General features: G+C 38.3%; 1 protein-coding gene across 1 annotated transcript; it reads right to left on the bottom strand.

Moving 5' to 3' along the window:
* Positions 1-2,134: 2,134 nt before the first annotated feature.
* LOC103023101 (ictacalcin) lies at positions 2,135-4,615 on the bottom strand. Its single transcript, XM_007255934.4, has 3 exons — positions 4,470-4,615; positions 2,884-3,029; positions 2,135-2,425 (listed from the first exon to the last, which is right to left on the bottom strand). Exons 2-3 carry the CDS (start codon positions 3,019-3,021, stop codon positions 2,285-2,287), a joined length of 279 nt encoding a protein of 92 aa, XP_007255996.2. The 5' UTR covers positions 3,022-3,029; positions 4,470-4,615; the 3' UTR covers positions 2,135-2,284.
* Between the last annotated feature and the right edge of the window lie 17,655 nt (positions 4,616-22,270).

The following is a 22,270-nucleotide window of genomic DNA, read 5'->3' as shown; positions in this document are numbered from 1 at the left end:
CTGATAAATTTGATCTGATTACAGCCATCTGAAATGCAGTTTCTGCTGCATCCAGCCTCGTGATGGTTCCTGGATATTAAACTAGCAATGCCTGGGGTAGGTACAAAATCTCCTCAGGCCTGTGTGGCCTTTTTAATGTTTAATGTTTTTAAAGTTAAGTTTAAAGTTAAAGTTGAAGTATATTACTTTATTGTACTTAAAACATTTAAAAAAAAGGTCTAAGTATGCTGTAAATATACTAACATATTTATGTACTAACTTAAAATATATTTTTTTACAAGTACATTAATGTTATGCTTTCATCAAATGTTTAAAAGTAAACTTTGATCATACTTAAAAAAAATAGACCACTAAGAAGTACACTTTTATTGTACATTTTTAGTAAAGTGTGTTAAAAACAGCTGTTACTGTATTTAATTTAAAGTCCAATGTAAAATGTAACTTTTTAGAAAGTAAAGTGAATTTATAAACTACATTTATTAAATGTCAAGTAAATTTATAACACGCTAAAATTGTAGTACAGTGTATTTAAATATATTTTATACCCAACGAAAGTGTACTAGAAGTGTGCTCCTTACAAAGGACAGGAACAAGAAGCATATATATTTGTACTCTAATGTAAATCCCATATATTTAACATCAGTTCTTAGTACATTTCTAATATACCTGGTGTATAATAGTAATAGTGATACAGTTGTAATACTCATAAATTACATATATTATAATTGTACTGTAGGCATATTTAAAAGAATATGGGGTTACAAAAATGAAGTAGTTTAAATGTTTAAATGTTCCTTAGGTATATTAAAAATAGTTCCATTTTAGTACAGTTAGGTACACTTAGCACAATTTAAATAAGACTTTTGTACTATTTTTATTCTGTAATTGAAGTTTAATAATTTTAGCACTTTTTAAATAAAATGATTAATAATAATAATGTGGCTACAAGACCACTTTTTAGTGCACTATATCATAATAATGCTTAGTATACTTTAATCTACTTTTTATTCACTATAGGGAAAACTACATTGGCTCAAATCTGTAATAGAAATTACTTTCGACTGTAAGTCACTATGGATTAAACCTGAATTAAATCTACACACTTCATTTGCCTCTCATTTGTTTAATTTCAAATCCAATAGGGTGGCATGTTAAACCAAAAATGTTGAAGATTGTGTCACTGCTTAAATATTTTTGGGCCTAAATGTAATTAGTTCATTGTTTCTTAAGTCATTAACTCTAAAACGCTTTCTCTTTCACTGTGATTTTCATTGTGTTGCTGCTGTCTCAGGTCCATGGGACTTTGGGGAGCTTCAGGGCGATGATCATTGATGTCATTAATGTTATGGTTGATTTCCCCTACTCCCATCTACACTCTAAAAAACAGAGGTACGATACGAGTACTTTTTTGTACTCAAAGGTACATTCTTTGTAATTGTACCCTCAATGGTACAATATTGGTCTTTACAGGGTCAGATTTGTTCCCTTTGAAGTACAAAGTCATTTCTAACAGCAGTAAGTACAAATTTGTACCATTTAACCTGCAGCCAAAGGGTACATTCAGTATTCTGTATCACTGCACTAATAAACAATATATAATTTAATTGCACATTTTTCATTTGAAAGCCAGATAATTTTAGATCATCAAGTTCTTGACACATATTTAGTTGATGATAATGTTTATAATCTTTATAATCTTTACTGGCACAAAAATATGGGTACAAAAAAGGACTTTTACTGAAAGGTACTTTTTTGTACCTCAATATAAGGTACAGCCCCAGCGACAAGCTTTGTACTCTTTTAGGTACAAATCTGTACTTACTTTTCTTAGTGTGTATGGTCCCAGGAATGGGTGGACCAAAGACCAAGTTCCCAGCATTATTATTATTATTATTATTATTATTATTATTATTATTATTGTTAGAACATTAATTGTTTTTATTTTATTTTATTTTATGTGATATGTATGTGTAGATTGTAAAGTTAAAAAAAGGTTCCAAAACATACATGTATACAGTGTATACCCAACGCTAGTGATGGCGTTACAAATTTTAATTTTATTAATTTATTAATGTATCTCTCCGCTAACACACATATAAATAAATACATGCAAGAATGACCACAAAACAGGCACTTTAATAACACATATTAAAATAGTTTATTTCAAACTTTTGCATTGTACAAAATGCTAAAACTTTTAGATCATGTTTAAACAAACCTTTTTTTACTTATTGTATGTATAACAGATACGCGTACACGTGGCTAGTGTGTGTCCCTCTCTCCACTATTTCTTTGTGAAGAATTCGTTGCAGAGCATGGTGATGCAGGCCACCAGGGTGACGTACTCCTGGAAGTCCACGCTTCCGTCAGCGTTAGCGTCCAGGTCTTTGAAGATCTTGTCTAGTGCCGCTTGGTCTTTGCTTTGCTGTAAAACACATAAAAAAAACACACATACAGACTCACTATCAATTTATTTCACTTTTCTTAAGGCCTTTAATATATATATTACCTGGCAGGGCAAGATACGTTCAGTACAAAAGAAGGTGGTGAATCCAGATCGAGAACATTAAAAAAAAAAAAAAGAAAATTGTAAAATCCAAAAGAAATCCAGATCTGCAGTGTAAAGGTTCAGCCTTGCTTATCTCCTTGCAGCTGGAACAAAATCCTAGGGTGAATTTTTACTCAATGGATTTGAATTTACCACTTTTATCATGTAAAAGCTTTATGAAAATCTCCATTTAGTGTAGAAATCCACCTCAGCCAGGTGTCCAGATATATGGAACGAAATCCTAGGCTGAGTTTTTTACTCTACAGATCTGGATTTAGCACTATTAGCAAAGCTTCTATGCTGCTACAGTAAATGCAGTTATGAATGACTCTCACCCCGAACATTTCTTTAAGCTCTGCGTTGAGCAGGTCCTTCAGCTCGCCCTTGCTCAGGGTAAACTTGTCTCCCTCCTTGCCAGAGTACTTGTGGAAGGTGCTAATAAGCATAGTCATGGCCTGCTGCAACTGAGACATGGTGGCTTCTGGAAAAAAAAAAAGGAGATCACAAACAGTAGTTTTTTTGGTGTATCATTGCTTTCCCCCCAATTTCACCACTTTAAATGAAAACGTTAATAAGGATATTATTGTCTGTGTTGGGACAAAAATCATTTTTACCGTTTAATATTAAATTTTACCCATCTAGCGTTGATCAAACATTTATTTTGCACCATGAAAAAATGGCAAGCTAGCTTTAAAAAGGTTTTAAAAAGGCACCGTGCTCACTGCTCACCATCTTCATGCATACAGATATATACACTTTATGGACTAAACTAATAACACTTTGAGTGCCACGCCCAGCTCTAGCCCAAAGGCAAAGGATGGGCACCCTTGCCCCCACGCGCCACGGTAGAAAGAAAGAAGAAAAAAAAAAAAACAGAAGAAGAAAAAAATCTAAGCGAGAGCAAGGGAAGAAAATGGGAGGAGAGAAGAATGAGGATGAAAGAGGAGAAAGAAATAAAGAAGAAAGAAAGAAAGAGGAGGAGAAGAAGTGGTGACGTAAATGGTTCGGTTTTAAACACCAGCAGCAGATTATGGCCAACGCCCTTCGCTGTGCCGTGTAATTAAGTTGTAACTGGTTTAACGAACGAAATGAGAGAGAGAAAGAAAAAAAGAGACATTTGCAGCCATATGCAGAACCCATCTCGATTTTTAACACCCAACACTTACCCAACACTTACTAACTTCAACTTCAATACTAAACTCTTTTAGAAACATAGTAAGTGAAATGCAAGAACGTTTAGCGATGTTATTTCATGATATTCTACAAAGAAAATAAATAGAACAATAAGGGTCTTTTTTAATGAAATAATCAAAATTTAACACCAAATCTCACCAAACTCTTTTTTTTTCTCTACCAGTGAAGCTAAATGAGCATTAGCAGCTTTGCATTAGCTACTTTTAGCTTAGAATACTTTCGCTTAGGAAACTGAGCCAAATTTAGTTGCATCTATTTCACTAATCGCTTTACTAAGCGCCAAATTCTGCTCTTTCTGTTTCGATCCAAACCTCAAGAATCTGAAAGGAGTGCAGTAGAGAGGGAAAGGAATGGGAGGAAGGCAAGCAATGGAAAAAAACAAAAAGACACGAGGACAGAAATGGAAGGAGGGGTCTGTGTTGGGCCTGAGAGTTTCCTGAAAGTCCTACGCTGTGCCGTCCTTGCCTGACTCACTCTGCACGAATGCAACAAGTACAAACAGTAAGAGAGGGCGCGGACCCGGAGCGAGCGAGTATGCAAGCGAGCGAATGAGACAGAGAGTAAAAAAGAGAAACATGCACTAAAACAAAAGCTTTAAAAAGTATTTAGCTGCACAAAACAGCTAAAAACTGGTAATACAGCACCTATTCTAATACTTCTAAAGCTATGCTGCACTCAAAACCAACTCTACAAACTTTTTTTAAAACTTTTTTTTGTCCTCACTCACCTTAGGTTTGCAGGAGTCCTGGACCAGCAACGAGTAAGAGAGAGAGAAGAAGGAGGGAGTGATGGAAGGAGGGATGGACCTGCTGTTTTATGCACTAGAGCTGCCACACCCTCTGGCTCCAACCGTTCTAGACTCTTTAACCCACTCCTCACTCCCTCCTCCTCTCCCTCCTCCTCTTGTAACTTACTCATTATTTTATCTTCTTCCGTGTTCATGCTCTCCATCCCTCCCTCCCTCCCTCCCTCCCTCAGAGATAGAGGTTTACAATAGCACCATAATTACCACCGTAAAAACCCTGCCCGTCTCTGCAAGATCCAGATCTTTGCCCATGTTAGCATTTACAGTTTTTCCCAAATGTTTAAATGCATTTCTAGAAACTTGGCTCAGTTTCTCCAAACTCTAAACACAAACTGAAACTTATGAACTGCTTTGTTGAAACTCCACCAATCTCTAGATTGTCAAAACTGATTCCTTCCACCAAACAAACACACACATATATTTATATACTCATCTCCTGCAGAGCATCAAATAAACACTGACAAAATCAAATATAAGCACTGTTATCAGGTTAGCATAAAAACATAACATATTTAGTTATGTTTTTGACTTTGTGAGGCCACTATACAAATTCAAATGCATACAAGTGCATGGAAATATATTGCATTTCTGTTCTTTATATTTATTTGGTGTGGTGTAGGACCCCCCCATATAGCATTACAGTACTACATGTATATGCGACACAAACGAAAGCCATTTTTAATGTATGTACTGAGTTGCAAAACTGTGATTTTCACTTATGTAAGTACAGTGAGAAACATAACGAGGAAAATCCGTTCACATGCAAAGACGTAACAAAAATGTATTTATTATTTATGTATTTAGAATGATATTTGAGTGAGAACATATGGAATTGTGTGTAGAGTTTAGCAGTTTGGAGTCACAATGTCGACACATGAGCCTCATGTTTTTGGATTTGTGTGCATAGTTCCATATTTTGAGTGGAAACAATGTGGAAAAACTGTAATAAATACATTTTTGTTACCTCATTGTATTTACGTAAGTGCAACAAACGACATACAGTAAAAATGGCTTACATTTGTGTTGCATATACATGTAGTACTGTACTGCTATATGGGGGGGGGGGGGGGGTCCTACACCGCATCAAATAAATATAAAGAACAGAAAGCCAATATATTTCTATGGACTCAATTTGTACAGTGGCCTCACGAAGTCAAAAATATGACTAAATACTTCTGATAAAAGTCCTCTGAATTGATCTTGTCAGTGTTTATTTGATGCTCTGCAGGAGATGAGTATATAAATATATGTGTGTGTTTTTTTGGTGGAAGGAATCAGTTTTGACAATCTAGAGATTGGTGGACTTTCAACAAAGCAGTTAATAATTTTCTGTTTGTGTTTAGAGAAAAAACTGTATTTGGTGCTGTGTAGGACCCCCCATATATCATTAAAGTACTACATATATATGCATCACAAATGTAAGCCATTTTTACTGCATGTAATATGTTGCAAAACTGTCATTTTCACCTGTGTAAATACAATGAGAAACATGACGAGGAAAATCAGTTATCATGCAAAGAGGAAACAGAAATGTATTTATTATGTATGTATTCGAAGGTCAGTGATTCTTAGGTGACCAAGGTGTACTAAACGATGCAATTTGTGAATGTATCTGTATTTAGAATGATTTTTGAGTGAGAAAATATGGAGTTTGGAGTCGCAATGTTGACACATGAGCTTTTTTTTCTGATTTGTGTGCATAGTTGTGTGGAAAACGGTATTAGCATTGTATCCCACTGCCCTAGAAACATACAGTAGTTTAAAGCCCTACTTTTTCCTACTTTTATTACGACTTGTATGACAGCAGCTCATCAAGCGTGGGCGGTATAATGGCTTTTAAGGGCTTTCTTCTTCTTCTTTCTTCCTTTTGAACACCTGCCAAACCCATTAAAGATCACGCTAGCCCAGTCCGACCACAAACAATTCAACCTTCTGTAGACAGCCAGGAGCTACAACCGTAACCAACAGCTAATACCCAACCCATAATTCACTGGCCGAGCGAGTTTAGCCAGGTTTTGTTAAGCAACTGAACCTTCTGCACACAGTAAATCTAGGTGTGCCACCCAGGATTACAATAATCCATAGTCTCAAGAATGGAGGGCAAACAGAAACACCTACACGTAGGTTAAGCAAGCGAGAGAAAAAACCTCTCGGCTCAAGTGGGCTGCTGCCGGAGGACGGAGGTAAAATTCACATCTTGCTACATTATTTTGCGTTATTGCACAGTTACAGACTGCAGACCGTGCACAGCTGATGCACAGCTTCACAATCAGCATTTTCACAATCCCGCCCCCGGAGGCACCCTGCCCTGCACATTTTTGTGGTTTATCTGCAGCCAAAACACCTGATCCAACTAGTTCACTGTTCAGTAACGGACCCTTTCAGAGTCTGTTTTGCAGAGGGTGTGTTCATTCAGCAACACTTTATATAAGACATATTAAATATAATTATTTCTTATCATGATCTTCACAGTAGGGGATCTTCACCAATAAAGCTTAGATCAAACCCAAAAAATCTAGACCTGACCCTACCCAAATCGGATTTAAAAGCAGGTAGATCATAAAACTGACTGAAGAGTGATGTCTGCATGACTTTCCTCTACTCTAATATAATAGGACAAGTTTTAAGAATAGAAAAATACTCATAAAATATAATAAAGCATAAAATAAGTACAAAAATATTTATATTATATTAAATAAATTGTGCGTTGCACATGAATTAAAATGCAATAGGCCCAAACAATAACTTATAATTTAAGCAAAATAAACCAAGATAACATAACATAGTCTAACTAAAACAAATGCTAAGGTTGCTGCAAATGAATACCGCCATTACACACATTCATTTTGCATTTAGGTTACAATATAACATAAAAAAATAATTACGAACGAGGCAACATTTAGCTTTAGGTTGAGAGATACCAGGACCGCTTTGACGGTCAAGTGTAATACAGACGAGTGGAGGAGCTTTTTATTTTTATTCGTTCAGAGTGTGATTCGTCACTTTGTTATATTGTGATTATTCGGCCAATATTTTATATAAAATAAAAAAAACAGCATTAAAAATGTAGCATTAAAAACGTCTACAGCATTAAAAATGTAGACGTATTGGGCTTATGGGAAATGTGGTCCTAAACTACGGACCACATTTCTCCCAAATTCCAAATAAAAATATTGTCATTTAGAGCATTTATTTACAGAAAATGAGAAATGACTGAAATAACAAAAAAGATGCAGAACTTTCAGACCTCAAATAATGCAAAGAAAAAAACAAGTTCATATTCATAAAGTTTTAAGAGTTCAGAAATCAATATTTGGTGGAATAACCCTGATGGTTTTTAATCACAGTTTTGTTTTTTTTCATGCATCTTGGCATCATGTTCTTCTCCTCCACCAGTCTTACACACTGCTTTTGGCTAACTTTATGCTGTTTTACTCCTGGTGCAAAAATTCAAGCAGTTCAGTTTGGTGGTGTGATGGCTTGTGATCATCCATCTTCCTCTTGATTATATTCCAGAGGTTTTCAAATTGGTAAAATCAAAGAAACTCATCATTTTCAAGTAGGCCCTTCAACTCACTTTGCTTCATAGTCCACAGTATTCATATACTGGTAGAGAGTGAGACTCTATGACCTCTTATCTCTGTGGATATATTTTAAGAGATATATATTTTAAGAGTTCACAAATCAATATTTGGTGGAATAACCCTGGTTGGTTTTTAATCACAGTTTTTTTTTTCATGCATCTTGGCATCATGTTCTCCTCCTCCACCAGTCTTACACACTGCTTTTGGATAACTTTATGCTGCTTTACTCCTGGTGCAAAAATTCAAAGCAGTTCAGTTTGGTGGTTTGATGGCTTGTGATCATCCATCTTCCTCTTGATTATATTCCAGAGTTTTTTTTAATTTTTAATCATTTTTAGGTGCTCTCCTCACTTCACTTTGCTTTATAGTGCACAGAATTCATATACTGGTAGGAAGTGAGACCCTATGGGCTCTTATCTCTGTGGAATCACTTAAATTCACAAAGAACATTTAACTGCATGTTAACTGTAGATTTGTGTATAACTGGCAGAATAATGTAAACTACTGCAGGCCAGTTCATGGCATTGCAGCCATTAATACCCGTAAGCATGAAGCAAAAAAAGGTTATCCCAAGTGGAAGCAGACGCTAGAGTGCTCTCATAAAGTGGATGGAGATTGCTGTGAAATCGGATATGCCTTTATGTGCATTGCCCCTCTTTAAACTGTTGATTGCATTCAAAGAAGGTCCAACAATCCTCACCATAAATCCTCCCTGCGGCCGCACCAAAGCCATTCAACAGATTAAACCAACAGAACCCGATAACAAACACAGCAGCACATTAAGGGCAGGTGCAGGAGAATGCCATGCTGTAATGTGTTGAAAGAGCTTCTGTACACACTAAAATGTCATACAGAACCAGTCTAAAGTTTGAACACACTATGAACACACCTTAATTCAGTGTTTTTTTTATTTATTATTTTAAAATGTTTTGCATCGTAGATTAATACTAAAGTCATTCAAACTATGAAGAAAAACATACAGAATTAGAACTATGTAGTGAACAAAAAAAAAAGTGTTAAACAAACCATAATATGTTTTATATGTTTTACATTATTCAAAGCAGCACCTCATTCTAAGATGACTTCCCTCGTGAAAAGGAAGTATACTTACTAAAGATCATTAAAAGAAGGTTCAAATTAGGTAAAGAATACTAAAAGTGCATTTTCAATTGAATATACTTGAGGTACATGAAATTATATGAAAATCTACTTTCTCTTTTTAAAGCAATATGCTTTAAATTATATGTTGTGTTAATAGAAAATATATGTAGAATTTATTTATGCATTAAATATTCCTTGTATAGTACGTTTTTTATCTATCTATCTATCTATCTATCTATCTATCTATCTATCTATCTATCTATCTATCTATCTATCTAAATAAATCCGATTTTTCTTGTTTTTTGTGGAATACAGTAGGTCTCTCCGAGTTGAATGTGTACACCTGCACATTAAACTGTTTTGCAGCCCCCATTGTCTGCAGGAGCTAAGCAAAGAAATCCCCCCTCCCCCCCTCCGAAAAACGGGTGAATTTTGAATTATCTTTCTGCCTACGTAGGCAGAAACTCACAGACCAGCCCACCTTGGCTCGAGAAACTCCCAGAGGCGGAGCTGAAGCGACGCAACATCACCGCTCATCAGTTAGGAGGTGGGAGGCAGTGAGCGGCAGAGCGGTGGAGGGGCGTCGCAGTGCTCCTAGCCAATCAGAGGAGAGATATTTGCATGCTGTTTGCATGTATGAATATTCATGAGCAAAGCTGGAATCCGGTCATTTTGGACACACCCCTAAAACAGTCCATTAAAAAAGAGCTATACAGAGACACCTGAGCACTTTTTTTTTACAAAAACGGCTCACATGTCATTCATTCATACTAGAGACCACAACTAGACATTTTAAAATGAAAGAAAAAACGACGGAAAGTGACCTTTAAATTTGCAGTTTGGAAAGCTGTATGGAAAAAAGCAGCACTCAAAAGCACAATTTAATGCTTTTATGTTGTATTTAAATATAGCTTAATTACAATTGAGTATACTTAGATAGTTAATTGCCATAAGTTGTTCCAAAATAGTACATTTAATATGTATTTAAGTACATATTTTAATTTTTAGAAGTATGTACTTTTAAAAAATATACTTAAATACATTTTAATACTTTTTTTTTTTACAAGGATTATTTTTGCACATCTCTGCTGGTTTTTTTCTCAGTCAGCTTTATGAGGTAGAATCACCTGGAATTCAGGCTTTCAGTTAACAGCTGTGCTGAACTCATCAAGAGTTAATTACTTGAATTTCTTGTCTCTTAATAAAGTGTTTGAGAGCATCAGTTAAAGTAAAGTAGTGAAGAGGTAGAGTTACAGGTATACAGTGAATAGTGAATATTTAAGTAATGTTCGAATCCAGGTTATGAGACTGAAGAACTACTCAATTAAGTAAAGAAAATGTAAAGTATCCTGCAAAAAAGAACTGGCTCTCATCAGCACCGGCCTAGAAAAGGAAGAGCAAGAGTTACCTCTTTTGTTGTACAGGATAATTTAATCACAAAGTTAGTATATGATTCCTTTTGTGTTCCTTCATAGTCTGGATCACTTCACAATTTATTTACTACGTAGGAAAAAACAAACAAATAAATAAAAACACTGATTGAAATAGTGTGTCCAAACTTTTGACTGGCACTTGGGTAGCATTTATTGGAATAGTTAAAACAGATTTCATTAGAACTTACATTTTACTCAAAATGTGAAGAGTGAAGAGTGGATGTTGTAATTTACGAAAATAAAACAGACAAAATTCTATATTAAAAACAAAATAAAGCAATTTGTTGTTTTACCTTTAAAAAATAAAAAGAGAGCTAAAACGACCCATTTCCAAAATTCCAAAACTGTTACATAACTTGACCTGTTATCATGAAGCTTTTAAAGCCTTGGCTTAAATTTTAAAATTGACTTTTACTTTTACATTCAAAAGAATGTCTTAAAAAACCTAAACGCTTAATTAATGCATTTTTTTCAACCTTTAAAGCATCCAAACAAATAGATTTCAGTGTCAAATAAAACCATGCAAATGCTTGCATTGGTGCACGGACCAATTTAACTCATTACTCGCAGCTTACCTCATCATAAACAGGTTTTGCATTCAGTGTAGCTCGAGTTTCACCTGTTGTTCCAGACTGAGGCCTGGGGGTTAAGGTCTAGTAATTTTGCAGGTCACTCAACATGTCCCACTGTTCAGTGTGCAAAAGAGGAAAAGTTGGTTTAAAAGGAAACTGAGTCTCATTTTTGTTTGGTTTCTTCCATTTTTTTGTTGCATTTGATTTTTCTTAATGTCCTGTAAAGCGTGTCTAGGCAGGTGCTACAAGATGGTGCACTGGATAAGTCTAGAGGTGAGAATTGTTGATAGAGCAACAGTGCATGTCATCAGCTGTTGTATCTCCAAAATATTTAATCCTGGACAAATCCTGACACAGATGCAATAAACAGACTTTATTTGAAAAAAAAAAGAGTAGTCAGAACGAGAAGGGTCGACACGGTTAACATACCAAAAACAGGCAAGGTGATATCATAGGTAAAAATCAGCATCAAAAAATACAAAACATGGTCGAAATACAAGAGAGAGTAAACACAGGCAATGGGAAAAATGCTTCGTATGTGGAAAACCAACAAATACTCTGCAATTACTGAGTGAAGTGGTGGAGTATATATAGGGTGGTGAACAGGTGTAATCAATATCCTGGTGATTGACTTCCTGATGGTGCGTGTGCATTCTGGGTAATGTAGTCCGGAGACTGGAGATCACAGGTAGAGTATATGGTTGTATATGGTTGTCTTTTGTTTGTTTAAAGAACAATTGTCAGATTCACATAATTCATATGTAAAAAATTGAAAAACAGCAAAAATTGAAATAGAAGGTTTATGTGTAACATTAAGCTGATTGTCTTCATTCCTGCCTTGTCAATTTCCAAAAAGTTTGTTTGCTATAGTACAGGGGTTGACAATATAGTACAGGGGCCAGATATTTCCCAAGCCATTACGTGGCGGGCCACAAAAAAAAAAAAATCAATTTTGGGAAATTAAGTGTAATGGGATGGAGTCTAGTCTACAGGCTAGTAGCTCTCCAGCCCAGAGGGTTGTTGAACCCAATTGCAGAAGAGTTGCAGTATTGCAGTATCGCTGCCCTGGCTAGTAAATTGGGACACGGCCGGTAAAAAAAACGCCCTTATAAGGAGATACGGAGCTCAAGAACGGGTGGAAAAACGAGAACGGGTAGAAACTAAAGTCACGCCGTGCGCAACACAGAGAGAGAGACGGGGGAGGAATGTAAAGAAAAGCTCTCCATATTTTCCAACAGGTGCTGAGTGCTGCTATAATGTTTAAATGGTAATAAAAGCTGTCTTTTCAGACCCAGATTAGGAGTCTAGACGCAAAAAAACAGGCTTTTCAGAGGCAAATCCTCTTTTGTACTGCGTTTTTACCTCTTTTGTATTCTGCTGTTGTGCAATTTAGGCCATATGTTGCATATGTGTTACTGTCATGACGTGATCTGCATTGCAGCTTATAAACCTGTCGAGAGTAAAGCTGAAAATGCCATAAATTATTGCACGGTACGGCAAAAATCCTATACAGTTTGCTTCCCAAAGCCATAGCAGAGCGTGCAGTACCCTGGGTGGTTAGCGTACGTGAGTATGCTTGTGTCGGCATGTTGTGCATGCTGGGAATGCTTCTGTGGGAGTGCAAATTATTTTCTTTCGCTTTTCCAATAAAAAAATAAAAGAGTTGTTGCTTCTTTGGTTTGTGTCAGTGGAGTAGTCACTGGACATCCCGCCTGGACGATGGTTGATGGTTCCTCACAGTCCAGTAAAACCTCGTCAGGAATTGGCCTACATATTTGTCAAGTTTCCCTTTAAAATTGCCTTTTTGTAAAACTGTGGCATGGCAAAGATTAGCAAGATCCCAATTCAGATCAATTCTAGTGAAACAGGTTTCAGCTTTTGTAAGCCTAATCTACAGTATTTACAATCCTTTGTTTTTACCGCTGTGTTCTAGCAGACATCCCTCCGACGTCCTGGAGCACAGATAAGGGATATAATACTCAGCCCACACAGCAATGAGTAACATTCTTAGAAGATAAATAAATGTAAATGTATTTATTATGTGGTGGAAACAGGAGAGTTGAGGTGCACATTGAATTCTGCCATGAATTGATCAGTCGTGGTTTTATGTTTTTTGAATACAATCCGGGTTAGCACCCGAACATCCCTTTCAGACAGCTTCCTCTTACAGCGTCCACAGTTAATCCTGTTGGATGTGGTTGGTCCTTCTTGGTGGTATGCTGACATTACCCTGGATACCGTGGCTCTTGATACATCACAAAGACTCGCTGTCTTGGTCACAGATGCTCCAGCAAGACGTGCACCAACAATTTGTCCTCTTTTGAACTCTGGTATGTCTCCCATAATGTTGCTCTTACCCTGCTAATTGAACCTTCACACTCTGCTCTTACTGGTGTATTAATGTGCAATTAATGAAGGTTGAACACCAGGCTGCTCCAATTTAGCCATGAAACCTAAAATCCCACACTAAAATGACAGGTGTTTCAGTTTCATTGTCCAACCCCTGTATGTGCATGTGTATTTAATGGACATATATGTTCACATTATAGACAGGTCCAGTACACTTGCGTTTCTGAATGTGAAACATTAAAATAGCCAAATCCAATTTAGGTCACGTTAAACATAGTAATGTGAATGCAGACCAGCATTGTGTTTATCACTGAATACAGTAACATTCAGTTCCCCATGACAGAACCTGTTGTGACATATGACATAACCGATGGTATCATGCAGGCGTGCAAATGTTGACGATGCGTAAACACTTCTATGGTAATGTCTGCTGCCAGGATATTACTTATAATTTGGCAGCTACTTTTATTTATTTAAGATGAAAACAAAAGGACCAGGATGGAGTAAGTGGAGTAAGCGCCTAGAAGTGCTTAGAGTTAATTAGAGCCAGAAATGTTGGGCGGTCCAATGAGATTACTGGTGGCTTATGCACAAAAGCCCCGTTGTTTGAGTAGAGTTTGAGTTAGAGAGCCACTAACTCATTATCAGTAGTCAGTTTTGAGTGGTGGCCTCACTCCTAACCTAGCAGTGATATTAAAATGTTGGTTTACACTTATAGCTGGTGGTTGCTGTACCATAGCTTGTTCGTTGGTGCACAGTTTGTGTTAGGTAGATATCCTGATTACTTGTTATTAGTGGCTATTGTCTGACTCTCCCAACATGACAACAACGACGTTAATCCCAGATAGGGTGAACAATGAGACTTGGCATTGGCCATGCAGAATGTGGCCAAATGTAGTTTGTACTGGACAACCAGAGATTTGATACAAGAAGCTCAATATTGGACCCATTGCCATAATATACTTGGAACCAGGCTGTTGGCACAAGCAGCTCTGGCCAATTGCCATGGTATATTCGGCAACTGGGGTTTTGGCACAAGTAGGACGGACTGATTACCATAATATACTTGGCAACCAGGGTGTTCACACAAGTGCCTCTGCCCAATTTACATAATATACTATACTTTACTTTAATATACTTAGAAAATGGGGTTTTGGCACAATCAGCTCTGGCCAATTGCCATTTTATAGTCCCGTAATCCGAATTTTTGGCACAGGTGGCTCTGGCCAATTGCCATAATATACTCAGCAACCGGGCTGTTGGCACAAGCAACATAGGCCGATTGCCATATTAAACTCAGGAAGCAGAGTGTTGGCACAGATTTTGGCACAGCCAGCGCTGGTCGATTGCCATAATATACTTGGCAACAAGGCTGTTGGTGATTGCCTTATTATAGTGATTGCCATATTATTGTTGTCAACCAGAGTGTTGGCACAGGTGGCACGGACTGATTACCATAATATACTTGGCAACCAGGGTATTCACACAAGCAGCACTGGACGATTGCCATAATATACTCAGCAACTGGGGTTTTGGCACAGGCGGCTCTGGCCGATTTCCAAAATATACTTTGCAGCTGGGGTTTCGGCACAGTTGGCTCTGGCCAATTGCCATAATATACTCTGTAACCAAGCTGTTGGCAATTGCCATTTTATATTGATGGTCATATTAGAGTCAGCAACCAGAGTGTTGGCACAAGCACCGCTGGCTGAATTCCATAATATACTTGGCAAATGGGGTTTGCCAAGTATATGACACAATTGCCATAATCTAGAGTATTTGGCAACTGGTGTTTTGGCACAGGCAGCTCTGGTCGATTGCCATAATATAATAGGCGAATGGGCTGTTGGGTGAGGGTGAGGGTGGGTGTGGTGGGTGGTTGGTGGTGGGTGAGGGTGGGTGGGTGAGGGTGGGTGAGGGTGGGTGAGGGTGGGTGAGGGTGGGTGGTGGGTGGGTGGTGGGTGGGTGTGGTGGGTGGGTGAGGGTGGGTGTGGTGGGTGGGTGAGGGTGGGTGTGGTGGGTGAGGGTGGGTGTGGTGGGTGAGGGTGGGTGTGGTGGGTGGGTGTGGTGGGCGAGGGTGGGTGTGGTGGGTGGTTGATGGGTGGGTGTGGTGGGTGGTTGATGGGTGGGTGTGGTGGGTGGGTGAGGGTGAGGGTGGGTGCGTGCAGTTCTTCTTCAGTTGTTTCAGAACTGGCTGAAACTCCACCCTCTTTCACTAGGTCTGCCTAACAACAGAGCGATCCATTTTCTGATTGGCTCAACAAGAGTACATTATAATATGCAGCTGATGGATTGGCAAGCGTGAGAAATACCATGTGTGGTGTGTGAGCGTGTGAACTCGCTGAGGTGCATGTGTCACACGCTCAAAGCGTGAGACTTGAGAACACTGCTTAGTCTGTTACACGCCTTAAGAAGTGTTTGCATGAAAAGTCACAGGATAAAATAACACCTGTAACACTTTATCACTTGGTGTCTTTAGTACCAAACATCTTTTAAGTATGCTCACGTTACCAAACTGAAGTGACTCAAATCTGATTTTTTTTGGTCAATGTGGCTCAGATCTGATTTTTACATGGCTGTGTGAACGTGCCAAATCAGACTTTTTCAAATCAGATTTGAGTCACTTGCAAATGTAGTCCTAAATCAGATACAAGGCCGATTCTTGGACATGCAACATGAATGTTAATGGTCAAATGTGAATTCATGCATTGTCTTTTTGCTTTTACGTATTAGCATTAGCATTAGTGCTACGTACTTCTCTTTCGCTTCTCTCCCACACTTTATCTCTTGGCCTAGCTGTGCAGCTATAGCTGCAAAAAAAAAAAAACAGCAAAAGCAAACCGCCTGTCCTTTTTTTTTTTTACCTCCTCGACCTGAGCATGAACTTCAGACCAGCTGTTTCCTGTTTACTCTCCACTCCAGCAAAAGATGCTCCACATATGAGCTGCTAACTCATCCATTTATAACCCTTTATAAAGCTACGAGTCTCACGTCTCTCTAATATGAGGGTTTTTTGTTGTTAGTGAAGAAGGAGACGATTATACAGGTATCAATGTGCAGCATGGCTTGCAATGTGAATGTAGCCAAAATGCAATTAAAGACAGAAAGCCATTTTTATGAATTGAGGTTGAATGGTTTTGCTGTGCTCTATTTGGAATAAATGCAATGATGCAATGCCTCGTTCCTACAAGGTTCTGCAGTTTTGTGGGAAGTGTTGTGTTTAGCTGTTATTAATTGTTGCAGCATGTGGAGATTTATCAAGAACTATCAAGCTCAGACTTGACTCGACCCGACTTGACGATGAGCGAAACCGATTTAAAACTGAAGATGGAACATGAAGAACAAACATCCGTGAAACCTCAATACCACTCGGCCTACCCACACATGCTGGATGATTCAGTGTCAGCGGCATGTCTTTGATTAGCTTCCCCAGTGTGTGCCACTGTTGTGTTTCTATGACGATGGTGACCGTTGTTGCTGGCGTGAGAAGCGAAATTTGCTCTTTGCTATTGGCTGGTGACAGGAGAGCCACAAAGAAAGGAAGGAGGAGGAAACAAAAGAACACATGTGTGTGGTTAAGTGCATTGTGTGCAGAGTGTATTGTGTTCAACACAAAGTGAAAAGATCCAGAGGGGTTAGGGTTGTATTTAATGTGTATTTATTGTTTTTGGGGAACACTTATGACCTTTTTTGTTTGTTTTTTTGCACATTCTGTTCATATGTTTGGTCGATTCATCAACCTAGCGTCTTTGGATCACTATTTTTTTATTGGCTTACAACCAATGAAAACGCAAAAATCAATGTCTCAGAAAATTTGAAAATTAATATCAAACCAATTGGTACTTTTGGCAGTGTGCCAAGTCCTGCTGGAAAATGAAAGCCTCATCTCCATAAAAGTTGTCAGTAGCAGAGGGAAGCTGTAAGATATGAAGTGCTGTAAGATTTTGTGGGAAAACAAAACTGCACTTACTTTAGACTTGATAATAAAACACAGTGGATCAACACCAGCAGATGACAGACATGACTCTCCAAACCATCACTGATCATCAGTAAATTTAACATTTTATTTGTAAATCAAGGGAGAATGTGTGAAGAACAATTTGAACAATTGTGCCCTACTTGTGCACAACCTATAAGATGTGTTTGCAGGAAGAATGGAACAAAACTGCGAAGAAAAAAGTAGCACATATCAACGAAATGACAGAACTAGACAAGACAAATGTAAAACAAGCTGCACTTTTTTCTTAGCTGACTTTTCCTGATTAGGGATTGCATGCCAGGGCGTGGCATGCTGGTAAATGCACTTTGAAGCCAGTTTGAAGCCAGTTTGCAAGTTTCAAAACTGTGTCAAAAAGTTTCTGTACTTTTTTAGTTCTGCATCTTTCAGCTTGTCCAGAAATGCATGTGCACAGCATGTCCTTAAAGGTCTTTTTCCATCGTTTTTTCATTCATTTTAAAATGTCTAGTTGTGGTCTCTAGTATGAATGAATGTCTTGTGTTTTTATTTAGCCCTGCTTTATTTAGCCAGGAGTCTAGACGCTATTAAACTCAGACCTTACCTCAGACTTGGTGATTCGGTGCATGTGCAGTTTCACCACGTTGAAGCTCCAGAGTCTATATACGCTCTATATCATAAAATTCGATGCGAACGACACCCGCTTTGACCGGTGTTCTGTTGTTCGAGTTGTGCTACCTTGTCAAACCGTGCTTCCCTAGTGTTTATTTAAGGTCTGGGTAAAATGCAGAATCAACCGGAGATCCGATTTAAACCTACAGTTACTTACACAAGATAGCTAACGCTAACTAGCTTTGTAAACAACTGGGCGGTTGCAAGCGAAGGGTGGGGGAGGCTTTGAAGTAACTGGTTGACGTCGACACCCTAACGTCTCTCTTTTTAGTAGCTACTGCAGAAAGAGACAACAGAAAGAGACCTATAGTACTATATTTCACAAAGAACAAGAAGAAAAATGGATTTTAGTGGAATGAGACCTTTAGCTAAAAAGGGATATTAGCTAAAAGCATGTTGTACATTGTTACACTATGACTCTATGGTGGAAATCCAGCTGTTTCAGTGCAGTAATTTAGTGTTTTTATGCAGCACTGATTTCATCTATCAAACAAACCAAATGTTGAACTTTGAAGTATCGTGTGTGAAACATGCTACAGTGCAGACTGATGGAGAGATAGGCTGAGCGTGTTCAGCACCTCTGCATGCTGTGACGATGATAGTGAAATAAGTGAGTTTTGAAGCGGATGATGAATAAGGAAAGAATGTAGAAGAGGACAGGTTCGGGGGGGGCCGGGGGGGGGAGGAGCCTAGCTGTAAACTCAGCTAACCTCCCTGTTATTATATAACACAAGTATGAGTCACTGGAACAGAATGTGACTCTCATTTTGTTTGTTTGTGTGTGTGTGTGTGTGTGTGTGTGTGTCTCATTCATTGCATTTCTTTTTGCATGTAGGACAATCCACTCGACAACCAAGAATTTTCTGTAAGATTGTATTACAGAATACACGCCTACACTAAGACACACACACACACACACACACATATAGCTCTAGACCACTTAAAAATAATGAGTTTCTTTTTATTTTACCAAATTAAAAACCTCTGGAATATAATCAAGAGGAAGATGGATGATCACAAACCATCAAACCACCAAACTGAACTGCTTAGTGTGGTTTTGTTCTAATGCAAAACAGATGACAGTTTGGGTTCTCGTACCCCGAACTGACCTCCATACTTGCGCATCCAAAAACTGCTCAGAAATGTGTGTGTGTGTGTGTTACGTGCGGGTCTCAAAAAGAAATTGTGTCTCTATAACCATAAAATAAGCTTGTGCAATAGCAAAGCCTGGGTTCATTTAAATGTACTTACGGGGCCTTTATTGGCCTGGCTTAGAAAGAGAGAGAAAACAAGAGAGAGAGAGAGATGGAGAGAAAGAGAGAGAGAGGGAGACTTCATTAAACCTTCCCGCTCTAATTCCTGTGTGCTGGCTTCAAGGGCAGTCTGGACACTCTCCAGTGTGTATTCATTACAGAAGCCCTTTATGCGTGAGCGTGACTCCAAAACCCAGCCCAGCCACATGATATTAATACAGTCCTAATGCTCAGTGCAAGTTCTGTAGGAGCATATAAAGAATCTGATTTAAGAGTTAACACCGTAGATCAGGGGTGTCCAAACTACGGCCTGCGGGTCATTTGCGGCCCGTTTTCTTTTTTGGAGCGACCCGCGAGGTATTTTAGAAATAGAATGAAAGTTGGCCCGCTGTTAAGCAGGATTTTATAATGTGAGATTCAAAGTTTGAACGCTAGGTGTCAGAAACGGGCCAAAGAGTCTAAAAGTGGAGAGGATGTGCATTTCTAGCGCAGAAAAACGGGGCAAAGAGTCTAAAAGTGGAGAGAGTGCGCAGTTGTAGCGCAGAAAAACGGGGCAAAGAGTCTAAAAGCGGAGAGGGTACGCATATCTAGCGCAGAAAAATGGGGCAAAGAGTCTAAGAGTGGAGAGAGTGCGCAGTTGTAGCGCAGAAAAACGGGCCAAAGAGTCTAAAAGCGGAGAGGGTGCGCATTTCTAGCGCAGAAAAACGGGGCAAAGAGTCTAAAAGTGGAGAGAGTGCGCAGTTGTAGCGCAGACAAACGGGGCAAAGAGTCTAAAAGCGGAGAGGGTGCGCATTTCTAGCGCAGAAAAACGGGGCAAAGAGTCTAAAAGTGGAGAGAGTGCGCAGTTGTAGCGCAGAAAAACGGGGCAAAGAGTCTAAAAGCGGAGAGGGTGCGCATTTCTAGCGCAGAAAAACGGGGCAAAGAGTCTAAAAGTGGAGAGAGTGCGCAGTTGTAGCGCAGAAAAACGGGCCAAAGAGTCTAAAAGTTGCCGTAATTAAGGAGTTTTATATTAAGAGACATCATGAAATTAAACATCAAATTAAAAAAATCTTAGTTTACACAACACTGTCAAAGATAAAGATAGTAAGTCAAGTAAAATGGTGTTTAAATGAAATAATCAGGAAAAATGTATTATTTCAAATGTGGTATATTTCATTATTTGTTTTATTACAAAGTCTGTGGCCCGTGACTTCAAATATATTTCTCCTATATATTTTATATAAAAATCTATATCATTTTAATTACAAACGAGTAGTATTTAAGTACAAATTAGTGGTTACAAAATAACACAACTTAAGTACACACCTATTTCAGCATAGTTTAGGTATACTTCTTTTTTACAGGGGTGCATGATCAACATGACAAGCAAAACCATATTGGTCAGACTGCTTGCTCAAACTATCATGATCAAGCATAATATGGTATGTTTTCATGTGGGTGACAGGCATTTCAACTATCTTAGAGCAAATATCAGCTGAGAACATCTAAAAAAAAACTGCTACCAGCTAGTCTTGAGCAGGATTTTTTAGCAGGGTAGTCTAACAAAAAAATCCACCTGCTTCAGTTAAGGTCAAGATTTGGCTTAATACATTTTTAGATTAATAATGTTGCCATGAGTTGAGCATGATGACCAATGTTTAGCCTCACTCACAAGATAACACCTCATCAATTATCTGAACTTTCTACTCTTTACACTTTAAATATAAAAACAGCTTCGTTACTTCTATTTCATTTCAGGTGGTTTAATTCCGGATTCTCATCGTTTAATAAAACCCCTATTCATATAAATCTCTCCATCCAGATAGAGTGAATCTGATTGTGATTGGATGTAGAGAAGTATAAACATATACCATTCCGACTCCCTATTGGTTCCATCCATTGATCCATCACACCAGTTTGAGAGAAATCTACTGCATGTTGCAGTCATTTGTGTAGCTTTTTAAAAAAAAACAAAGCTGCTGAATGGGATTGTGGGTTTTGGTTTTGTTACCCCACCCCTGGCGATGCTGCTGCTACAGTAGCTTAGCTAAACAGTTTAGCTAGCCTAGGTTTTATACACTTAGCTCTTTGTATTTCTTAGTGGTTACATTATGGTACATGCTAATGTTAGCTAGCAGCATGAAGAGGTTTTTAAAGCTAGCCTAGCATCAGTGGCTAGGCTAGCAGATAGGATAGTGTATAGTTGGGGCTGGTTGTGCGACATATCCGGACAAGTTAGCTAAAAATAGTTAAGTACACAGAATGTGTGTATTTGAGTATTTTCTGTGTATGTTTTTTTTTTTTTATTCTTTCTCACATCTCTGTTTGACTCGGCATGTGCATTAGGTTAAGTGGTTATTTGTAAGCTTTTGGAGTCCTGCCCTGAGTTTTATAATAGAAACACACACAAAAACACACACACACACACACACATTGTTGGATTAAAGCTAATGCTTTCCTGATGCCAGCTCTACTTCCCTGGCACCCTGGCACAATAACTCCACAGAGGAAGCTCTCCAGCCACCCAGCCTCCAGTCTGCAGAGTGTCGTTTTTCTCCCTCCCTCACTTTTCTCCTCCTCCTGTAACCTCTCATTCTCTCTTCCTGTGACTTATTGTTGGTCAGTAACTCGCTGTGGGTGAACAATAACAAAGAAACACAGTTTTTACAGTTACTGTAGCCGAGCGCAGCAGGCCTAACATGCAAAACTATCAAAAAAAACATCTAACATCTAACAACTGACATCTGAAGAGTGCTAGCGTCCATAAAAATCCATTAAAGTTCTCATTCCAGTGTTTTTTTATTAATTTTAAAATGTCTAGTTGT

This window comes from Astyanax mexicanus, chromosome 6 (genome assembly GCF_023375975.1).
Source record: "Astyanax mexicanus isolate ESR-SI-001 chromosome 6, AstMex3_surface, whole genome shotgun sequence".
Lineage (NCBI taxonomy): Eukaryota > Metazoa > Chordata > Actinopteri > Characiformes > Acestrorhamphidae > Astyanax > Astyanax mexicanus.
This window is presented reverse-complemented; position numbering and strand designations above follow the sequence as displayed.

What these genes read in the sequence shown, in the direction of transcription:
- LOC103023101 (XM_007255934.4), bottom strand. Translation starts at nt 3,021, where the DNA reads ATGTCTCAGTTGCAGCAGGCCATGACTATGCTTATTAGCACCTTCCAC. An exon ending in AGCTTAAAGAAATGTTCGGG is followed by an intron (nt 2,426 to 2,883) that starts GTGAGAGTCATT and finishes TGTGTTTTACAG; the next exon opens with CAAAGCAAAGACCAAGCGGC.